General features: G+C 42.9%; 1 protein-coding gene across 2 annotated transcripts in view; it reads left to right on the forward strand.

Annotated features, from left to right (window-relative positions):
• net1 (neuroepithelial cell transforming 1) overlaps window positions 1-21782 on the forward strand; it is a 44950-nt gene extending 23168 nt beyond the window's left edge. The window contains exons 3-11 of one of the 2 annotated variants that reach the window (XM_034673954.1): window positions 2540-2602; window positions 17683-17790; window positions 17908-18072; window positions 18516-18578; window positions 18798-18971; window positions 19073-19330; window positions 19417-19587; window positions 19737-19923; window positions 20052-21782. In XM_034673954.1, the coding sequence (XP_034529845.1) occupies window positions 2540-2602; window positions 17683-17790; window positions 17908-18072; window positions 18516-18578; window positions 18798-18971; window positions 19073-19330; window positions 19417-19587; window positions 19737-19923; window positions 20052-20506 (1644 nt within the window). In that variant the 3' untranslated portion in view covers window positions 20507-21782. Of the gene's footprint in view, window positions 1-2539; window positions 2603-14878; window positions 15157-17682; window positions 17791-17907; window positions 18073-18515; window positions 18579-18797; window positions 18972-19072; window positions 19331-19416; window positions 19588-19736; window positions 19924-20051 lie in introns of those variants that run through there. The other variant, XM_034673955.1, reaches the window with a different exon arrangement.
• Window positions 21783-22483: the final 701 nt, after the last annotated feature.

A 22483-nucleotide genomic window follows, 5' to 3' on the forward strand; every position in this document is an offset into this window, starting at 1 on the left:
CCTGTGTCTTTTTTTTTTTTCTTTTGTGTAAGCTTTGAGCTTAAGGCAATATTTAACTTGGAGGGAGCTTTCACACTTAGCACGCACACTTCAGGATGAATGAGCTGCTGACCTGCTGATCTGTGTCTATTCTCTCTGTACGGACAACATTTTTATAACCTAGTCTCAGTTATTTTTCTTAACACATTCTAACACTGTCAAATCATCGATGTGTGAGGAGGCAGTGTTCTGCCAGTGTTCTGTAAAAAACATGACGCTCACACAGAGTAGGCCTTTATATTTAACCTCTGACTGGATCCTGTGGCTGCAGCAGTAAAAGCTTTTGTTCTTGGTGTATGAACTCTGAGATCTCTCAGGTGTTTTAATAGTAGAAGATATCACGTGAAGTTAACAGTACATCTGCTCACGTATGAGCCACGGGAGCCACGGGAGAAAAACGTTATTAAGAGGGATAAGGGGAAGTCCACACAGTGAAAACAAAAAAGCTGTGAAAACTCAAAATTTCAAAGCAACTGCCTGCACTAGATTTTTGCGTTTTTAGGCTAACTAGAAATCTTACATTTGAGCTAACTGATTAGTTTTTGTTTAGATAACGTATCATTCATATGTAGTGTTTCTTCAAGTTTTGAGTTCTACATACAAAGAAATGAAAGCTGTACCAACTTATTGTTGTATGTTCATAAAATGTACCTGCACGTTACTGCACCGGTTTCACACTTGCAAGGTAGCTAGCTAATGTTCAAGTCGGCTAACTGTTGGTAATAACCATTAAACTAACTAACTAAACAAATTAAAGGGACATTAACCAGTAATCAACTCACCATCAACTGACCAACTGTAAAGCTAGAGTTTCAATACAATACTCAAACAAAATACTCACCTTTAGGGAGATCAAATCCACACAGGACAGGAGAGATGGCGCCACATGTGGGGAATTGAAAGTGTTGAAGAACCCTGTAGATTTGAGTTGGAGACCCCGTTCTTTGCCTGAAGCATACTCAAATCATTTAGCCAAGCCTCAAACCCATCTTTTCAAATTTTGCCAACCTAACTTATGAAATGAGACCAACTTTACACAACAAACTTAATACAGAGTTAATACTTTGATGTAGTTTGTAACAAAATTGAGCATTTTTTGTTTACTGAACCAAAGATCATTTTCAGGCCAACAATTTTAAGTTTTTTTAATTTTTACAGTGCAGTGGGTTTTTATATGTTATGGTCTTTAAGAGATTCCTGAAGACGATGCTTATTGTTTAAGGACTCTTTCCAAAGCGTAATATCATAATGGCAAGCAGTGTCCCTGCAGTATGATATCTTTCTGTTTCATTTCTTAACACCGGCCATTGTCCTCATCTGCTGAGCTCAGCTGTGGCACTGAATAAAAGTTTACAGAGTAAAAGTGAATTGCACAACCCTTTGTTATCTGCAGCCTCCTTTCAGATGCAACTGACTCTGAACAAACTCTGGCCTTTCAGAGTTATTTCAGTGCTAACAGCCACCGACGGCCCCTGAAAACATGTTGGGAGGCGTTTGTCGTGCAGATGACTCGCATTTTTACGAATGTGGGAAAACAAACAGGAAATTCTCCACTCCAACACAAACAAACAAACAAACAAACACACACACACACACACACACACACACACACACACACACACACACACACACACACACACATAGCTCAGTCATTCATCGTCAGCCATCCCTGACCAGTATGTGTCCATTTTGGTCCTCCTCACCTCGCTGGTCAATCAGGTCTTGACGTCCTGTGTGTCCAGCCAGCAGCAGTCTGGCCTGCATGCTTAACGGACCACAGTGAGCCAGCCCCAGGGGTCCCAGAGGCCACCAGAGCTCCTCAGGCCTTTAACAACCCTCCTCATCCTCAACAGGCCAGACTGCTGTTCTCACCTGCTAACTGACTGCCTGCCTGACAGTCAACATGCAGGTGTTAAAAGTGTCCCGCTGCCTAATTAAGCCTTTCCTGTTCCTCACAGGACCTCCAGCAGTGTCTATTGTGGATTTACAACAGAGCTACAGGGGCAATGAGCATAATTAGCCTCAAGTATGAGAGGGGAATGGGGAGGTTGTAAATTGCTCTACATGTGGAGGGTTGTAAAATCCAGCCCTCAGACAGAGATGTGTACTACAGCATACAGCAGAGAAAAAACATGCACAATGTTTGTCAGTCTAATACGCAGCCTGACCTTCAGAGAAACCTCCAAGGCCCTGAAGTGTTAGCTCAGTTCATCCCAATCTGAGATCAGTTTTAGTTTTAAGTTTTTAAGAGCGCTAAACAATTTAATTTTCTGCTTTAGACTTAATATTAAACAGCAGGGGGGAAAATGTGAATAAAAAACGTGTGTAAACAGTCCAGCTATCCTCACAAGAATTCTTAATGACTTACCTGGTTAAATAAAGGTTAAATAAATAAAAATAAAAAACAATCTGCATTTTATAAATGTTGTAATGATACATGAATATGTTCCAGTGATGTATGTCGACTGAGCTGACGTCCTGCTCGTTCTTTTCTCTACAGAAACGAAAGCGCAGAGAGAAGGATGACAGCGACGTCGTCAGCCTCTGCAGCTTCGACTTTAAGGTAAGACATTATCTTCATCATTATACACTGTATTCATGTAAACAAGACCTGGGATTTCACACCTTAAAAAAACTCTACTTTATGCAAGGAAAGGTTTGGTACGATTTTGTTTTCTCATCCAACGTTCTTGATTTCTTGAAGTAAATAAACCTTGTAGAGTGCTGCTTTGGTTGAAAAGACAGTAGAAGCAGAGAGGTGAGTCTTGGCAAGTCTGTAACAGGCAGTGGGTTCGTCTGTAACTCACAAATCTGTATGCCAATACGGATATCTGGAAGGTAGCTCTTTCTTGTGACAACAGATGGTACTAGAAATAGCTACACCTCTGCACAGAAACTGCACTTTGCTGACTGCAACTGAAGTCTACACACAGGAACACAGTTTCAACCTGTTTATCTGTAGAATTCTTCCCAAAATAGTGTCTTTTAACCGGTGTGACTTGCAATCTGCATTTTATAATATTTAAGTTGGAGGTCACCCCTCCCCTTAAAATGGGCTGCTCTGTGGTGCAGGGGGTAGCGCTGTTGCCTTACAGCAAGGAGGTTACTGGTTCGAGTCCCCGGTCAATGGTGTTTGCATGTTCTCCCTGTGGGTTCTCTCCTGGGACTCAGGCTTCCTCCCACAGTTCAAAAACATGCTCTCCAGGTTAATTGGTCACTCTAAGTTGCCGGTTGGTGTGAGTGTGTGTGTGAATGGTTGTCTGTCTCTACACCTTTGCCCTGTGATAGGTTGGTGACCTGTCCAGGTGTACCCTGCCTTCAGCCCGAAGTCAGCTGGGATAGGCTCCACCGTGAGCGGTCAAGATAATGGATGGATGGAAACTGGGGCGCTGTTAGCCTAGCGCTCTAAGCACACGGCCCATATATAGAGGCAATGGTCCTCGACACAGTGGTCGCTGGTTTCGACCATTTGTTGCATGTCTCCGGCCTTCTTCCAACTCTCTACTCCCTATATTTCCTGTCTCTCTCCAGCTTTCTTATCCAATGAAGGCAAAAAAAATGCCCAAAAAACATAACTTGAAAAAATCTCTGCTCAGAATCTCTGCTTTTTGCAGACGATGTGTTTCTGTTGGCTCCTTCGAGCTGGGACCTTCAGCAGTCATTGGGGCGGTTTGCAGCTGAAGCGGCTGGGATGAGAGTCAGTACCTCCAAGTCTGATATATTCGCCAATACAACATCCAACTTATACAATGTTGCATCTTTATAACCAAGTAATCAAGGCAGTGGTAGACAAGCAACTCCTTGTTCTGTAATTTTGAATGACTATTTGTCAGTGGAGTCTGGTTAGGAGTCAGGTTTCAAGTTTCAAATGATGCATCTTACCTTCAACAGAAACGCCTGTCTTTGTAGAGATCTTATCTGTAAAGGTACGAGGCATTTAAAGAAACAATCTGAGCCAGTGGCTAAAACCAGAACTTTCAAAATGTCTACTCGCCCCCAAGCACAATGCTGCAGCCACCACAGTCTGTGTTCATTGAGCAACCCTTTAACTGGAGCAACTCCAACACTGGTGAACCTACAAGTCATTTAGTCATGTAGATACAGGACAGCCTTCTAATTGAAAAACAGTTATCTCTTTTTTTAAATGAACAAACTAGACGAGAATAAAGCAGCTGCATCCTGACCTCATTTTAGTGATTGCAAAACAGAAATTAGGCCGTTGTATCTTTGTCATGGTTACAGAAACACCATGTAAACTAGATCCCGTATCTGAGTCTGTGCTTCATCTGCTCATTTCATCAAAATGAGTGAGCATATCAGTGGAAGGGATCTCAATAGAGCCAGTGTTTGTTTGGAGAGGAGCCTGTTTAGGTCTGCTGTTTGTTTTTCGATTGTAGAGATTTTAGCAGCAGGACTGGCCTGGTTGGAAAATATACCTCATTTGGTGCGTGGGTGTTTGATGAGCACACCCACAATGAGATGAAGTAACATTTCCAAATGATTTCTTCACAACAAGCTGACATTTAGTTTCATTATTAATTTGATATTCTGTGGTTCTTGGAGGTGAACAGAAAGAAGAAGTCTCAAAGTTGGTAGTTTTGTGTCAGATCTTCATGCCTTTTCGTCTCTTCGTAGAATTCTAGTCCCCTTTGTGCTGCGGCTTGCACAAACGTACCAAACAGTTTCAAATGAACCTGAGGCCCTTCTTCTTGTCCTCCATGTGCATGCAGGTTGTTTTTGTCCTGCGCCCACATGAGAGGGATTATCAGAGGCGTACAGCCTGGACTTCTGTTACCAGTCGGATCAGTTGCTGTGATTTTAACTAAACAAAGCTCAAACAGTGCTGTGCAGAATCCCGGGGGCCACTCCTTGATTCATATCACAGCAGGGCTCAGTGTTCTGCTCTGACTTTATTTTCTTTACTAATTGAGCCTCTTCCAGTGCAGACTAATCCCCGCACACAGTGTTCAGTAACAGAGGCAGTTTGAGGAGAGATCCTGTCTTAACCGTTTAGCTGCTGGTTTACGGCTGTGCTTTAGCTCACAGTTACACGGACAGATCTAAGTAAGCTGTTCTGTAGCGGTCATGTTGTTGATTTAGATTCACTAAAATAAAGGTTGTGAATAAAAGTGCTTTTGTTATTGTTTGCTGAGGCAATTATTTTCCATTACAGTTTCGCTGAGCCCCAAAAATCTCTTTAAACCATCGGTTTGCATGTCAACAGTCCAGGAAAATATTTTCAGCAAGATATAAAGAAAAGCAGCATACTTTCATGTGAAGGACTTGAACCAGGAGAGATCTAAAAGTCTGTGACCCCCTTTTACATTACTCTATGTTCTATTATTAACAAAGACCCAACATCAAGACAGGATAAGATCCAGTCCCATCTTACAGACAGGACTCAGTCTGATCTCATCTTAATCCACCATGAGCAGAGCACTTTGCAGCATTTAGCAAGTTACAGTGGCAAGGACAAACTTCCTTTAACAGGCAGAAACCTCCAGCAGGACCAGACTCATGTTAGACACACATCTGCTTAGACCGAAGGGGACTCTTGCACCACTCTGAAACTTTCATTCAGTAGTCTTTTCATACTGTCAGTTAAAGGCGAGATGTTTACACCCCTGTGACGTCACACCTTCGATAGGAAAGTCTCAGAAGCATGATGGACCAAGTGGTCCCGCTGCTGTGCTGGTATCAGAGGTAGAAACAGAAGCATCACGGAGGTGAGACTGCATCATTGAGCTCCTGCTGTGTGTTCATGTCTCATGCTTCCACAGTGCTGTAACACAATGTGAATGACTAACTGGACCGCAATATAATGCCATCGCTGGTTCATATAAAATTACAAAGGTATTGTGTGACGATGCTTACACTATAGCAAGGTTATTGTAGATGTCACAGACTGTTATGTAACAGGGATGATCCAGGATCACCTTGAGTCCGCTGAGTTACTGTGCGTCTGATGACAAACTCTTTGTGCAACCAACAAGCCAGGTGGAAGATTACTTTGAGTCTGCTATTAATCCTTACATGTTGTTAAAAAATGCAAAGAATCCTAATTAGTCTGCAGATTCAGAATCTCTGTTACACATCTCTGCTGTCACATCCCGTTTTAATCCGTTACATCAGAACGTTGAATCACACTGAGGTTCACAAGTGTTGCCTCTGCAGTGTTAAGTAAACAGTGTGAAGACAGCGGCTTGTGTTACTTCAGGGGCTTTTGTAAACATGTCTTCCTATTTAAAAAAAAAAATCATTTTATTCTCATTACTTTTATTTTTCCATTTTAAAATATAGATATTTTAAAAAATATTTTTCTGACTTTTAAAACAAAATATATAAAATAAATCAGGGATACATTTCCATCGTTGAAATGTTTCCTGATCCAATATGCTAGCATTATTTTTATTTCCTGAAAAAGTATTTGTCTTTTGAATAAATCAACAAATGCACTGTTTGTTACATGAAAACTTTGTTTTATTATCTTATATTATATCATACATAGTTAAATAGTTAATTCTCTAAGAAAATCACCAAGAAACGGACATAGATAAATAATCAGAGAGGAGTAAATGTGCTTTAAATAATATTAAGTCACTTTAGATTAACATGCAAAAGTTTTCTGCACTTAGAACTATAAATATGAAAGTATGAAAACAATGGCTACCATGGATTGCGACCGTTTATTATTTATTTCAGCTTTACTATGGATCTGTGAGGTCATCTCGTCCTCAGTCCATCCTCTCTGCTGCTCCCTGCTCTCTGTGTGGATTTGATAGACTCAGACCTGCTCACCACAGGCCTGGTCCTGCCTCTGATCACCCTGAGCGCCTTTTATAGTGTTGTCAAAACAAGTTTTCCTCTGTAAGTGACGCACATGATGTGTGAAGTTTCATCAGTGGAGATGCGGCACAAGTTATGAATCCTCTAAACATCTCAGCAAAAAAATGTTTACTTTACTTTTCCTGAAAACTGTGAAAGTTAAAAGTGCAAAAACACTCAGAAGACATAACCATTCATATCAGGGGGTCGCCAAAATCAACACAAACCAAAAGTCCCTCATAGGAGTCAGTGACTGAGAAACCATCAGCTGTAGTTGGACAACCATTCAGCATCTGAAGGCCATGCTGGATGTTCTGTGCTCTGGTGTACTTATTAAATATCAGGATAACTTTAGACTTCAATTAAGACTTCCTCCTCTGTCCACTGGTCACTGTTTACAGTCTGACTCACAACTCAAAAGCCAAACCGAGTTAGAGCCAAGACATTTTGAAGCCCAATGATGATAGTGGTGATATGTGTAATGCTGACTCAACCTAACTTTTAACCAATCTAGAAACAGACAAAGAGGAGGAACCAAGACAGGCTCTTAGTCTCCTGGAAAACAGCTACCTGTCAGTTAACTCAACCACGCCCCCAATTATGCAAATGTATGCAGAACTCTTCTCTTGATTTTATCTTAACAGATGCATTAGAACTAAATTTACATACCATAATCCATCTTTTAAACAAGGCTGTAAACATGTTTAATGTTTTATTTTGCTGTAAAAACAAACATTTTAACGTTGGGCCTGATGGGGTTTCCTTGGTTTCTGCAGCCAACCTCGACTAGCTGCTGTTTTTTGCACTTCCACGTTGGCTTCACTTCTTAACACCTGTGTTGACGCTTGGTTAGAATTTGGAAATATCTGCTACCAGGTTGTGATCTGCCTTCATTTGCAGATGACTCTTGGTCCAGATTGAAGAAAAAGCGAATCTGGATTCTGGGACTCCTGAATTTGACCCGTTTTATTCCCTTTGTAGAGATTGTTTTCCCGCATTACAAATAAAGCCTAAAGCCATGACCGGTCGATGCTCCCCATACTCAAAACCACGATAATCATAAATCTTTCTGAATTCTGTGCAAGGCATTGGTTGGATATTTCTCAGTGGTTGTGACTGTTAACTCTTTCTGTAGGTCTCCCTTTATCAGTCCCTCCAGGAAGTTGCGATTTCGCGATCGCAACTATCAACGCAAATTCAACCAATCAGCGCGATTTTTTCGCGGCCTTGCAATTTTATACAATCACCGCAACTTTCCCTCCCTAGGAACATCAATGTAAGTCCTCACTTGATCGGCACTTTTCAACAACAAAACACGCACAGAGAACGGGTGAAAAGAGGGAGGACAGCAGGCAGGACAAGTGACGATGACAACGTTGTTATTTATAGATTGAGGGGCTCAGTGTTAGCTTGGTCTCTACCTGCAGCAGGTGTGCTTTATGAACCAGCTCTCCTCACCTCCATGCATCTGTCTCATCTTCATTGATGATTTTTACCCCCGGTGTGCGTTAGTGACAGAGACACACCCGGGGGACGTCTGTTTACTGTTTGAGGTTTGACGTTGTTGCCGCTCTCACCGTAAAAAGCTCCGCGTTTACAGCTTGATTTAATCCAGTTTGGTGATACATCAGACACATTCAGTAAGTTTTGATCAACTCCTAGTCATCAAAAATGCAGATTCACTTCAGAGTGCGTGAACTGCCTGTCAAGTGCCTCTGTCACTGCGAGGTACATTCAGGGGCCGTCGTAAATGTGCAATACAGTCCTTTCATGGCATTTTTCTGTGAATCAAGAGAATCAAAATACAGTCAGTGGCCACATCAAGAATGTTTTCTAAAAACATCTGTAATTTAGTGTATTTACTTGCCCCTGAGATGTTATTGGGGGGAAAAAAGCAAAAAATAAAAATCGTAACTTTCACCGCAACTTTTTCAAAAAGCTGTCGCAAATTCAGGCTATTTGGGCCGCAACAATCACAAAAAAATCCCGCGAAATCCTGGAGGGACTGCTTTATGCTACAGCTCCAGAATGTCCCTGCGTGAACTTCCTCTATGCATCTTCGCCACATGACCAATGAATTAATATTTACTTTGCAAATAATGTTTTCATATTTATCTATGCCGAGTGTCTCTGTACACCAGTGTTCTGTGTAAAAGCGTTGGCGGTTTCACTGTGACTCTTAGTTACCTCTGTGTTTGTTAGCAACCAGGTCTGCTGTGGGCGTGAGCACACCTACGAAAAACAAAACTGGGGGGAAAAGGATGAGTAACCCGAGGACGTTAGTCTGGTTTGTGTACTGTAGTTTCATTGTTTCTTCAGGCTACAGTGATGACATCACCGTCTTCACCTTCATCTAATGGTAGCTTCAGAGGAGTGGAGGTATTTATAGTTCTCTGCCTGCAGAACAGAATATATTGAGATTAATGGTGGTTAGGATCTGTCCGTCACGCCCTAACCGGGGGCCTGATTTAGAAGCAGTCTCACTCTTAAATCCTTGGGGGGGAGGTGATGGTGGTTTTGAACTTTACAGCCAGAGAGAATCTGACGTTCCCTCTTCACAACCCGAGTATCAACGTTTATACTTTAAGATGAAAGCTGGAGAGGTTTAATAAACACTGATGCAGATATATGCTGCTTTAATGAGCATGTAAACACTGTGTATCAAATGTTATGCTCTTTAAATTTGATAAGATCTCAACCCTAATAAACAACTACAGGAGATTTATGTGCAGCAGTTCCTTTAGAGCTGCGGCTCGTTATGTAAACGTGGTGAGGGTTAAACAAGTCGTTGTCATGCCTAAATTAACTCCCATATTACTTTTATATGAAGCCACAGAAGCTTGGCCTGCTAGGTCAGGCCTGTGAGCATTTTTGTAACTCTTTCAAATCAAATCATAGAGGTGTAGCTTCAGGGATGACAGTGTGTGAAACATGAACAGGAACATTACATCCCTGATGCTGCTGCTCTCCAACAGAAAAATAAGTTTAAACACGTTATGTGTGTCTAATAAAGTCTAAGTATAAGATTTTAAGATGTTGAGGGATTGTTAAAACCATGTTACTTATAAGTGCTCATAAGTGTGTTAAAATCTAATAATAAGTGCTGTTCATGATGCTTTTTACTCTTATAGTCTTATAAACAATCTCAATTACTGACCACATTTAAAGGACCAATATGGGCTCTTTTCATCTATCACATGAAAATAATTTGATTACAAGAACTTTAATTTGAACCAAATTAATGCAACCACATGGTGCATGTCTCACATCTTATAGGTCTGTGAATTTGTGCATGTAAACAGATGATAAAAAGACTCAGTAACAAAGTTTAAAATCATGATATTGAAAAGTACAGATATTTTCCTACACCTTATTTTTTACAGTTGCACACTCTGTGAATGAATAGATATTGTTAAGGCTCTCTCTCTCTCTCTCTCTCTCTCTCTCTCTCTCTCTCTCTCTCTCTCTCTCTCTCTCTCTCTCTCTCTCTCTCTCTCTCTCTCTCTCTCTCTCTCTCTCTCCCTCTCAAAAATGCTGTACAAAAAGCATAACTTGCCCCTACAGCTACGAGTGCTCCTGGTTTTGTTCCAGGACTGAGGTTTGAAGCTTGTTTCAATTAAAGCTCCAAAAAGTCTGCAGCATGTTGCCTCTCCCTAAATCTGCTTGTTCTAACACATATTTATGTCTCAGTATAAGACGTGTCTTTTATTCACTAGGTCATCTTTTTGTCTCTTAAAGCCTCAGGTAGTTCAGCTTGGGTTCAAACATGATGTCAACGTTTAGAGTCTTATTGAGCGTCTCTTAAAACAGAAGTCAAAGTAAACTGTAAAGACTATAAAGAAACTCAGCCGAGGAAAGAAACAGCTCATGTTGTTGTTAAAATGACTTCTTAAGACTGTTGTCAGGTGTTTTTTTGTGATTGCAAACTTCATGGCAGCTCAAAACAGGAGGAAAATAGCTGCCATTAGACTTTTCCTATGATTGGTTTTAGAATTTACGTCATTTTTGCATAAAGTTTCAGAGCAAAAATAAGACTGCTTCTATTGCTAAAGTTTGCAAGAAACTTATGATCCATATTTGCATAATTAGGATCGAAACATAGGACCCTACATTTCATTTCATAGTTTCTGCTGGCTCTGACTTTTCCTCTGCAGTTAGTTTTGTACCTTTATTGTCAGTGTTTATTTTTGACTTTGCAGCTCTTCTATCGTCTCCTGTAGTCTTTTGTGTTCTTTATGCATGCATGTTTGTTTGTAACCCATCTGTTAATTTCAAAGTGTGTTTTTCTCATACAAATAGAGAGAATGAAGAAAATGTTTGTTTAGAAGTGGTGAATCTGTGAGGTCAGTTGCTGCCACATGTAAGGATGTTGAGTCCAGCCCTCCTCTTCTCTGTCTCTGCTGACCCTCCATCGGATCAGTAGAGGGCGGCAGAGCCTCCAGCCTCCTCTTGTTGTTTTAAGTCCCTCAGAGTCAGCACTCTGCAGTGTTTCTCTGCCCCGAGCTGCAGGCTTTAAGCCTCCTCAGGTCTGTAATTAGTCTCTGTTCTCACTGCTGCTGCTGATGTGGAGGTTACGCTGAGCTCAGGCCTCCAGGCTCAGTCCCTTCCTGGCACGGCACAGGTTAGACAGCGGTGAAACTCCGCCTGTCACTGCATTACTCATCAAACTCCTCCACGGTGTATGCAAATGCTGTGTTCACCTATGTGTGTTGTGGAGTGTAAATCACGGCTGTGCAGCTGCAGCTCAAGCAGCAGAGAGGCCGGGCAGGCTGAGCCATGTTGTGTTTAGTTTTTATAGACGTACGGCTGATTCAGCCGAGGTCTCCCCATGTGAAGTGAGTAATCCACGGATCGACTGCACACGGTGTCTGTCTGCTGCACACACGCACAGACAACACACAGACAGACACATTCATTTTTATTAGATCCTCTCTGACTCTTCAGTCTGCATACTTTATCGCTCTGCTGTCTTATCCTCGTCTCAAACTAAAGTCCTGATTTCTCTCTCTCCTCCTGAGACTGAAATCTTTAATTTCATGCTGCTGCTCTGTTTCGGGGGATTTGGGGTGATGTAACCCAGACTCAGCGTCCTGTTGGTCTGCAACAGATGATTCCCCCTTGCTGTTCTGTCAACAAACCCCAAAGAATAAGGTGTCAACATCCATACACCTCCATCAGCATCTGTGTTTAGTCACTCACACACACACTCACACAGAAGCAGCAGCATGTGCAGCCTGTGTCTTGTTTCACACCTTTGTGTTGACCCAGGAGGATGAGCAGAGCCATGACCAGACTTGTCCATTTGCCCAGAACACACACACACACACACACACACACACACACACACACACACACACACACACACACACACACACACTTACACACACACACAATGTGACACCCTTAACTTTAACCCTCCGTAAGTCCTAACACCTCCACTCTGTGCATTTGTGCAACAGCTGCACTGGTGTGTAGAATCTGTGTCTTCAGGTGTGTTCATCTTTCAGCCACGTGTGCATCTTCCTGTGAAATCTATGAAACATCAAATCGCTGCGAGTAGCGTTAGAGTCAGGCATCTCTCCAGAAGAGCATGCATCTTACCATTTTTGTGCATGTGACAGGAGTGAAAACATTTCCTGTCAGAGATAAAAAATGATAAATAAGATGTTTGAAGCTGTGAAAAATGCCCGAGCATTAAGTGGCATCAGATTTGACACTTTTTCTTAGCAGAAATTCAAAAAGCAAAATGCCGTAAAGTTTTTTGCTCTAAAATTCACTGAAACCACTCATGCACTACCCAGAAATTTCAACTCAACTCTCTTTCTAAGCACTTCTAAATTCATGATGATGCTGGTGCTAAATATTTGGATATTCAGCTCCAGACTCCAGATCTCTTCCCAGTCCGTACTGAAACTGGAGGAACTTTCTCTCCCATACGAGACCAATCAACATATGGGCGAGCAGTCGCACCCAGCCCCCCGTTCGTACCCAATAAACAGGTTTCAGTTCAAACATCTGGCTCAGTGTTTCTCTATTGATATTCTAATTGATCACCTCCCCTGGTCAGCTGATGAGACTGATAACAGCTGAGTTTAAAGCTGAGAAGAGATCACTTTGTGTAATTACTAAGAAGACATAAACACATTAGTTATTATTACTTTGTATTTTGTTAATCAAACCGAATTCATAACTTAGATCAGCTAAGAGAGCCCGAAACCGCATCTGATGGAGGGAAGAGACGTGACAGATTAAGTCATCTACAGAAGCTTATTACGCCCATATTCTCAAACCCAAACCAAAGAGAGAAGAAGAAGAAAACAAGAGCACACAAGTTCAAGGACATTTACCTTCAAGATGAAAAATTCACTGAATAATAATGGTTTAGGCCCAAAGTTATGATGCAGCTTGCGATATAAGGAAATAAGCTTTTAAATGTGTGATATTTATTAATTATGACACACCTTCATTGTATAATGATTAAGATGAAATCCTGCAGATCTAACGTCATATGTGTAATAATTATTCTGTTAACTCTGTCATATTGGACACTTCTGCACAAACATATTTCTGTACCATTAAAGACATTTTCCATTAATCAATCAGACTTTATTTATACAGCACTTTTCATACAATGACATTTTAACACAAAGTCCTGTACATAAAGATAACTTAAAATAAGATAAATTAAAAAAAAAGATATAAAAATAAAAAGACCCCCCCCCCATCGTAACCCCAACCCAAGCACCGACTGCAAACCCACACCACAATCCTGGGGTCAAGAACACAATATATGAAACAGTAATAATAGAATAAATAAATAAATAAATAAATAAATGTAAAATAAAAAAGAAGTTGCTGAACGAACTGAGGAAACGCTCTCATGATATCGTAATGAGAAAACACTGGACGTAAAATAAGATGTTAAAACTCAACACAGGAAATTAAACTCACCAAAATAAAATACATTTCTAAGATAATAAAACACTAAAATATTAAAATATTAAACCATGAAAAGAAAACAAGATGCTAAACTTAAAATAGATAAATAAAATGAAATAAAAGTGACTCAAATTAGAACTTGATAATACATAAATAAATAAAGTTAGGTGAAATAAAACTGTTATAAGAATAAAACTCAGTTAAAAGCGAGACTAAAAAGGTAGGTCTTGAGTTTGCTTTTGAAAATTTTTATGCTCTGTGCATTTTGTTTAACTTGGATTAACTGTCAAACATGTATTTATCTTTAAATAACTAAAGAGTAATAACTCTTTAAATTAAGTGCATTTAAAACAGTGATAACAAAGTGGTTGCAGATAAAGTCAAAGACAGATACTCAGTCAGCTCAACAGAAATCAAATCAACACGACAGAACAGGAGTGAGATAAAATGAAGGGATGGTGAAGATAGAACTGAGAATACAGAGGAGTTAAACAGTTTAATGATAAAGGAAAACTGTAGATTATTAAACATTTCCATTTAGATTCTGCTGACGTGATCTGATAGAGCTTTTTTATAACCACAGTTGTCAAAAATGAGTAAACAAGACATGAGTGTATAAAAACAAGAACTGTAATTCTAATAGAGAAAGCAGAATAGCAAACTGATGCTACAAAACATACAAAAAGCATGTTAGTTTTAAATTGTAATTATACTTTTCTTAATCTTTTAACAATAAAAAAGTTTGATAAATTTGATATAAAGTGAAATGATCATCCCTCAGACCTCAATTTAATCTTAACTGCAAACCCAGCTCTGTGATCATCTCAGTGTTCCTCCATCTTTCTTCACCCTCATCATCTGTTTGTGTAAACTCAGTTTAGCAGAAAGCGTTCCCCCTGATCTTTCAATTTCTCACTACTGTTGTCCCCTCGCTCAGCCTGCGGGCAGCTTCTCCTCACTTCTGAGTAAAAAACCTGAAACCTCCTCGTCTCCAGGCACGAGGGCTGGAGCTCAGGCTTTGCTCCTCCCCTGTCTGTGCTCCTCATATAAAGCCCTCCCTCCCTCTCTGTTGCTCAGAACAAAGTTTAGAGAGACTCAGTGTGTGAGGCGAGCCTGCAGAGAGCCTCTACCCATGAGGCCAAAGCAGAAGACATAGGGGGATTTATTTATTTATCTAGGTTTGAACAGTTTTTCTCTGTGGATTACTCGGAGCTGACTCACACGGATTAAAAGAAGGATTTCGTGTTTTTACTGAAAGCTATGGTGGCTTACGATGAACTGGGTAGCTTGGTGCCTATCAAACGGACTCTGCAAGTGATAGACTACCAGAACCAAGCCAACAAAGACCTAGAGGTGAGATGCTTTGACAACTGTGTGTTTCTGCTGTGTTTGGCTGTGACTTACTTCGCCGGGTGAATGTCTGACTGGAACTCATTGAAACGAAGTCATATCTCTGAGTGAGTGAATCAGCGCCTAACCCTGTTTTTATCTCTCTCAGGGCACACGCTGTTTTTGTGTGTGTGCCTGAGACTTTGAACTTTGTGTGAGAAGATGTTGCCTAACTTGAGGAAGTTAATCATTAAGATGAAACTGGACCTCGGAAGCAGTGCAGAGTAATCAGACCCCCCTCAGAGTTGTGTATTCCTCCTGTCTGATCTTAAATATGCATCCCAGCAGGCGGCTGGTGGGATGTGGAGAGTCCACGTTCAGCAGGGGGTAAACTTTGAGTCAACATCTCTGCTTCCTTTTTGTTAAAGATTTCTTTGCTTTTGACCCTTTGATGTTTGAAGATAAACCAGGTTATCACTGATGCATGCTGGGAGCATTCCTCCATGTGCACACATCATTAAAGGAACACAGGTGTTTGAAGCCAAGGTTGAAACTCTCTGGGCTTAAAACTCACCACTTCTGCTCCTTCCTTCCTCTTTGTGAGATCTGCATGGTTCTCTTTCGGAAAGTGTGATTTCATTGACAGTAAACCTCTTGAAAAGCAGAAGTGTTTCCTCCTCATCCAGAGTTGCATTATTTGAGTGTCCACAGGAGTATTTCACTTCTCCTGTAATGACTTATCCATGACCTCAGCTCAGCCTGCTCTGCTCTCAGCTCCTATCAGCTCAAGCTGTGCAGCAGCCGCAGGGACACATCTGTGGTCTGAGCTCAGCGCTCACAGCCGGGCACATCAAAGAGGAGAGCACAGGAAGGGAGTTCCTGATATTTATGAGCTAGTAATCTTAAGTTAAGGAGTCTGAGGAGCACATCTGTACAATATGTATGTCTGGAGGGTCATTGTTCCCCTGATAGAAGTCGACCAAAGCAGCCGCACAAACCCCGGATCTGTCTGGTTTCCTGAAGTGAGCCAGACTGGCTGCGACGCCGCTGAGTGTGCAGGTCGAACAGCCAGGAATAGCAACTTTCCCCCGTGTGTTTCACTGTACGGCTGATACACAAAGAGAGGGACGAGGCTTTGTGTTATTCTTGGACTGATTCGTTCAGGACAGGAAACACCCTCCCTATTCTATGTTTTATTTCTCTATTGACATGAAAAGGTCACAACGTACAGTCTGGCAGGTCTTTGCTTGCAGACCTCTGTGTGAAAGAAGCTGTCATTGCTTGCCTCGGCCACTAGAGGGCTTGCAAAGTTCTCAGCCTGTGTGTCTGTTTTAGTACAACGTGGAAACCAGGACCACAGCAGACCGTGACTCGACCGCAGCCGCATCAGCTCACACCAGACTGAGCGGATCTGTTCAACAGCTGTGTCCGCAGAGAGCCCGGAGCCTCAATGGCTGCTCTGTTTCCCAGAACTGCTGAGCCAAGGCAAAACCCTCATTTGGCCTGAGTCAGTAAAAACACAAGCAGCAGCTTTAAGCCGTGATTTAGAGAGCAAGCACTCATTAGTGTGAGGTTTTTAAAATGCAAACTTTGGAATACTAATTACAGCCTGGTCCGCCTCGTGGAGAGGAGTTTCTGAAGAGGCAGAAATCATTACCTCAGATCTGCAGCTCTTTGATTCCTGCAGCCTGTTGTTGTTGGCACAAAGCCAAGCAGCTCTCTCCTTTCTCCCTGCCTCAGGGCTGGGAGAGGGGAGGAGAGAGAGGAGGGGGGGCACCTGGCCCAGGTGTGGTGCTGCTCTCACGCAAGGCCTGTTGAAGAGCCTGTCACAACTCGCAGCTCTGAACACGGCCGTGCACCCCCTGCGACGCCGCACTGTGTAAACACTGGAGAGGGGACAGATTCATTGTGTGTTTACAACTGCTGCCCCTCTCCCCGGGACTCACAGCGGTGGTCTGCTTCACTGAACTGTCCTGACACACTGCCACGCTGTCCCTGCTGCTGCTTTGTCTCTGGGAACAGAGATCAGGAAGCATTTATCTCACCCTGTTTGAGCATATCCACTCACTCTCAAGTGGAGCTGGAGCTGTTGTCAGGCCAGATAGTAGCAGGGGAGGGGTTTCAAACAGCTGAGACAAGGGTCTCGTGCATTCCTGGCATTCCTCCAGACCCCCTTCCCTTCCAGATCAGCAGTCAGAGAGGGTCTTTGTGCTCTGTGGGCTGGCCTGGCTCGAGACTCTTCACATGATGGAGCCAACAGCTGCTGGAGCTGCTTCCTCTGCCTGTCCGCCAGTCTGTCTGCCTGCGGCTCGACCTCGGCTCCAGCAGCTCCGATTTACTCCCCTCAAAACCAGGGAGTGCAGTCCATAATAAGGATTTATGACCCGGCTTGATGTGTTTAATCACAAGGAAGTCACAAGAGAGAGTCTGGACTTGCTGCCGAGGTCTGCTGAGGCCTTACTGATCGATTTGTTGTGTGTCAAGCAAAATAGAAAGTTTGAAAGAGTCCCCTGACTAATCCCCTCTTCCTCTTTTCTCTCGCTTTTGCAGGAACCCAGCAACAAGCGTGTCCGTCCTCTCGGCAGGGTGACGTCGCTAGCCAACCTCATTTCTCCGGTGAAGAATGGGGCCGTCCGGCGCTTCGGCCAAACCATCCAGGTAAGAATGGGAACTCCTCTGGACGGGGGAAACCTTTCTACTGTTCTGCATGTTGCACCAAACAACTCGCATCGCAACACTGTCTGACATCTGGGGATTCCTCTTTGCCACCTTCAGGCCTCCTTCAGGGGTGATGGAAAGTCGCCGGGCGTGCCCCAGAAGCCTTGCAGCAAGGCAACGGCCCCAACACCGCCCAAAAGGAGAAACAGCACACTGTGGTCAGAGACGCTCGACGTCCACCAGAAGGGAACTTTCTCCACCAAAGAGATCAAGAGGCAGGAGGTGAGAATACACAAAATACACAGTAACACACGGTCAGGGCACAGAGGGGCAGAGAGAAGTCTTAGTGTAGAATCCAGACAGTGGGAAGTTCAACCTGTCTACCTCACTGCTTCACATCTGCCTGCAGTATTTGTGTCAAACAGTCTAAATGGGTCTATAAGCCATCCAAGGCTCATTTCCCAGTCTGTGTGAGCTCACATATACCTGACAAGCCAACAAACCAGCTCTCTCCTGCCCCACTTGTCCTGCATGCATCAAACATCTTAGCCAACTGTCAGGACCTCTATAAGATGTACAGTCTGAAACTACGTTGAGAGCAGCCAGAGTTGATCTCAGCCATTTGGCACCGGCACACTCTTAGATTGAGTCAAAGGCCACAGTAATGACTTCCTGATTCAAACATTTCACTAAAAAAGTCTCTCTTTCTCCCTCTCTCTCTTCAGGCCATATTTGAGCTGTCTCGTGGAGAGCAGGACCTGATTGAAGACCTCCAGCTTGCACGCAAGGTTTGTACTTTTAAATCTCTGGGGCCGAGGGAGTACATATAGAGCAAACAGATTAAATCAAAGTCTGGCAGGGATTGCATGCAGCCAAGCCAGGAGCTATAAAAAGCCCGGAGTTACTCTTCTGTCTTTCTCTTGTACCTTTAAAGAGAGAGTTATTCTTAGCATCCCCCTTCCTCCGATGTCGTTATCTGACCGCTTTGGCTCTGCTCCCATTCACAGGCGTACCATGACCCGATGCTCAAGCTCTCCATCATGTCTGAAGAAGAGCTCACTCAGATCTTTGGCAACCTGGACGCCTACATCCCTCTGCACGAGGACCTCCTGGCCCAGCTCTCCAAAGCCACAGGTCCTGATGGGACAGTGGGGCAGATCGGACAGATCGTCGTGAGCTGGGTAAGCATTCACTCTTCTTCAACCCTCTTTGATTCTGTTAAAACTCAGCTGGGTTTCATGCAAAAGAAGAGAGCAACACTAAAAGTCTTCTTCTCCTGCAGCTGCCCAGGCTCAATGCCTACAAGGACTACTGCAGCAACCAGCTGGCCGCCAAGGCCCTGTTGGACCAGAAGAAACAGGACCCACGTGTGCAAGACTTTCTGCAGCGCTGCCTCGAGTCGCCCTTCAGCAGAAAGCTGGACCTGTGGACCTTCTTGGACATCCCGCGCTCTCGCCTGGTCAAGTACCCACTGCTGCTCAAAGAGATCCTGAAACACACTCCAGCAGAGCACCCGGACGCTGCACGTCTGGAGGAAGCGGTAAGTCTAGCACGCAAATGTTTAAAAACAGGACTTCAGATTAAAGAATGTGTCTGAAGTTAATCATTTCAACCCTCTCTGTTCAGATCACCATCATTCAAGGCGTGCTGTCAGACGTCGACATTAAGAAGGGAGAGTCTGAGTGCCAGTACTACATCGACAAGCTGGAGTATCTGGACGACAGGCAGAAAGACCCTCGCTTTGAGCAGTGCAAGAGCCTGCTGTGTCACGGAGAGCTGAGGAACAAGAGCGGCACGGTGAGCAAACACTCCCATAAAAGGCAGCCATGCAGGCTCAGGAGACTTCCTACAGCCATGATTTAACAAAACCACTATGAACCTCGATAACCGTGTTATGTAACATATCAGAGCTCTGGTTTTAATGTTTTCTCTTTGCTTCCTTCCAGAAGCTGCATGTGTTCCTGTTCACCGAGCTGCTGGTTCTCACCCGCCCTGTAACGAGGAACGAGCGACACTGCTTCCAGGTTTACCGACAGCCGATCCCTGTGCAGGATCTTGTGTTGGATGACCTGCAGGATGGAGACGTCAGAATGGGCGGCTCCTTCAGAGGGGCTTTCGGCAACGCAGACAAAGGTGAGGATCGGATCAAATATGACAAGCTTGAGGAATAATAAAATCTCTGTAGACACAGGACATGATTTTTGTGTCAGGTTACATCAACATTGACTAACTCTTCTTTCTCTCTCTCTCTCTCTCTGCAGCCAAGAACATCTTCCGTGTGCGCTCCCAAGACCCGAGCCAGGCACAATCCCACACACTGCAGGTCAATGACGTCTTCCATAAGCAGCAGTGGCTCAACTGCCTCCGCAGCGCCATCTCCGTCCACAGGCCCCTCAGCGAGCCCTCTACACCCTCCCCACCCGCCAGTGACACTCGCTTTAAACGCCGCCCCTCCTCCATCTCTGCCATCATCCACATGGAGGAGGCAGACGAGAACTGCCCACAGCAGGTCTCTCAGTCTGCGCCCACCTCGCCATGCAACAGCACCACCCCAAGTCCCACCCCCACGTCTCCCTCATGCCGCTCCTCTACGTCCTCTTTGTCGACGACATCGTCATCTTCATCGTCGCCGCTCTCCTCACCCACACCACACAAATCCAAAAAGGACAAGAAGTCTCTGTGTTCGTTAGGGAAGAGGAAAGAGACGATGGTGTGAGCTGAGAGGAGACATGGACTCCTGAGCGGACTTTTTTTGTACAGAAAACAAAGGAGGAGAAGCGTGGGACTTGTATTTATGTGTGTCTGCGTGTGTGCGTATTATTACAACAGTGTTCTGTGTTACTGTCCTCTTCGGCAGCTATTTACCTTACCCCTCCATGGAGAGAGCATCCCACAGAGAGACAGTATTCTGGAGAGACGTGCACGGCTTCCATCGCTCTGAAAGGGAAGCTTGATGAAAAGCGAACACACAGATGTGTGTGTGTTGATTTCTTGAAGATAGAGGTGGTGCATTCAATCCTGTTTACTTTTAATTTGATATTTAAGCATTATTTTAGACCTTATGGGGGGCCTAATGAAAGTTTTACATTTTTATATTCTGAAATTTATCTAGTATTTTTTTAGGTATCATAAAGCAGCACTGTTTTAGCTTTTAGGTGGAGTATTTGGAAATCGGAGCATGTATTTCTCAGAAGAGAAAGAGAAGAATCCCAAAAATGATCAGGTGTACGCTACACACGGATACAGATCTGTTAAAGATTGTAATCAAGAAGACGTCTTATTTTTATACATTCCTTTAATGACAGATGGTAAGATCAGGACACTTTTATTTTGTTGCATTTATTGCAGTCAGAGGCATTAACTTAATCCACTAACTGAAGAGATTTCAGTTTTTCTCTGTTAGAACAAAGACATCATGGAAATCATCTGATGTTCAAATCATGTCAGAGAAGAGGAGTTTCGTTTTGAAACAAAATTTTGATCTGAGCCATGTTGGTTTTTAAAAGAAGCTGACTTTTCAGAATGAATCACATTTTTCAGTGTAGCATCTTGCATGGAGCTTTAGTTGTGGACACTGCATGCACCAGTAGAGGCTGCAGGATGTATTTACGAGCCCTGAATGACGGGACGGTTAAACATGTAAAGACTGGTTGAAGAGAAAAAGAGAAAGTTGTTGCAGGAAGAAGAGAAATGAGAAGATGGAAGTGCTGGAACTGAAAGATAGAAAGCGCGAGTTTGACTCTGTTAACTTTCTGTAGAAGTTGACGTGACGTTTCGCTCGCAGATTGATGACAGATGGCGAAAAGCAAGTGAGAGTTAAAGAATGAAAAAACGGACGTGTTGAAAAGGAGATTAAAGAGAAGGTTGTAAGTGTGTTTGAGATGTTTTGTTGTGAAGATGGAAAAAAGAGAAGACAAAGGGGCAAATTGTTTGCCATGAACTTTATGTAATTAAAAGAACAATAAAGATCTGTGTAAGATTTGAAACTGAAAGTTTGTTTCTGCACCTTTTTTTACTTCAAGCTGATCAAAAGCATTCACTCAACATATGGGAAAGTGTTTGCTCTCTCACCAACTTGGATGAGACATCAACAGTCTAGGAACTGTATGAAGTTACTAAAAAGCAGCACTTTAGCTTAGCATAAAGACTGGAAGCAGAGATGAAGGTAACACATTTAGTCTACCTGCACTTACTCACATTTACACAACATATCCAGGTTGATTAAGGGCCTGTGTCCACTGACAGCAACACCTTTTTCTATTCAAAACAAATGCAGTCCAGCATTTTCAGCACTTGACATCAGCTGCTCTTAAAGCGCTCTTAAATAGTTTCTAGAAAGTCTAGAAAATATTTCCATATTTGCATCATTCTTTGTCAAAATTAAGGAGCAAGACATCTGATGTAAACGTTGACAAAGACACTGGCCTAGGCTAAGTGACTTAACGTAACATATGCATGAACTACTCTCATCGATAGTGCAATTAAACCATTGTTTTTATATTTTCCTGCAAGATTTCTTTAATTAAAAGTAAACCTTAAGCGTACAGAGAAGACGTAATGTTTTGAAACTGAGGACATTTAGCCCAGCTAGCACAAAAAAATGCCATCAGTGGACACAGACCCTAATCTGTTAAAATAAATATACATAAAGTTGTGGTTTTATAGGGAAACCACACAAGTCTACTAGTTTTGT

Source organism: Notolabrus celidotus, chromosome 21 (genome assembly GCF_009762535.1).
Source record: "Notolabrus celidotus isolate fNotCel1 chromosome 21, fNotCel1.pri, whole genome shotgun sequence".
Classification (NCBI taxonomy): domain Eukaryota; kingdom Metazoa; phylum Chordata; class Actinopteri; order Labriformes; family Labridae; genus Notolabrus; species Notolabrus celidotus.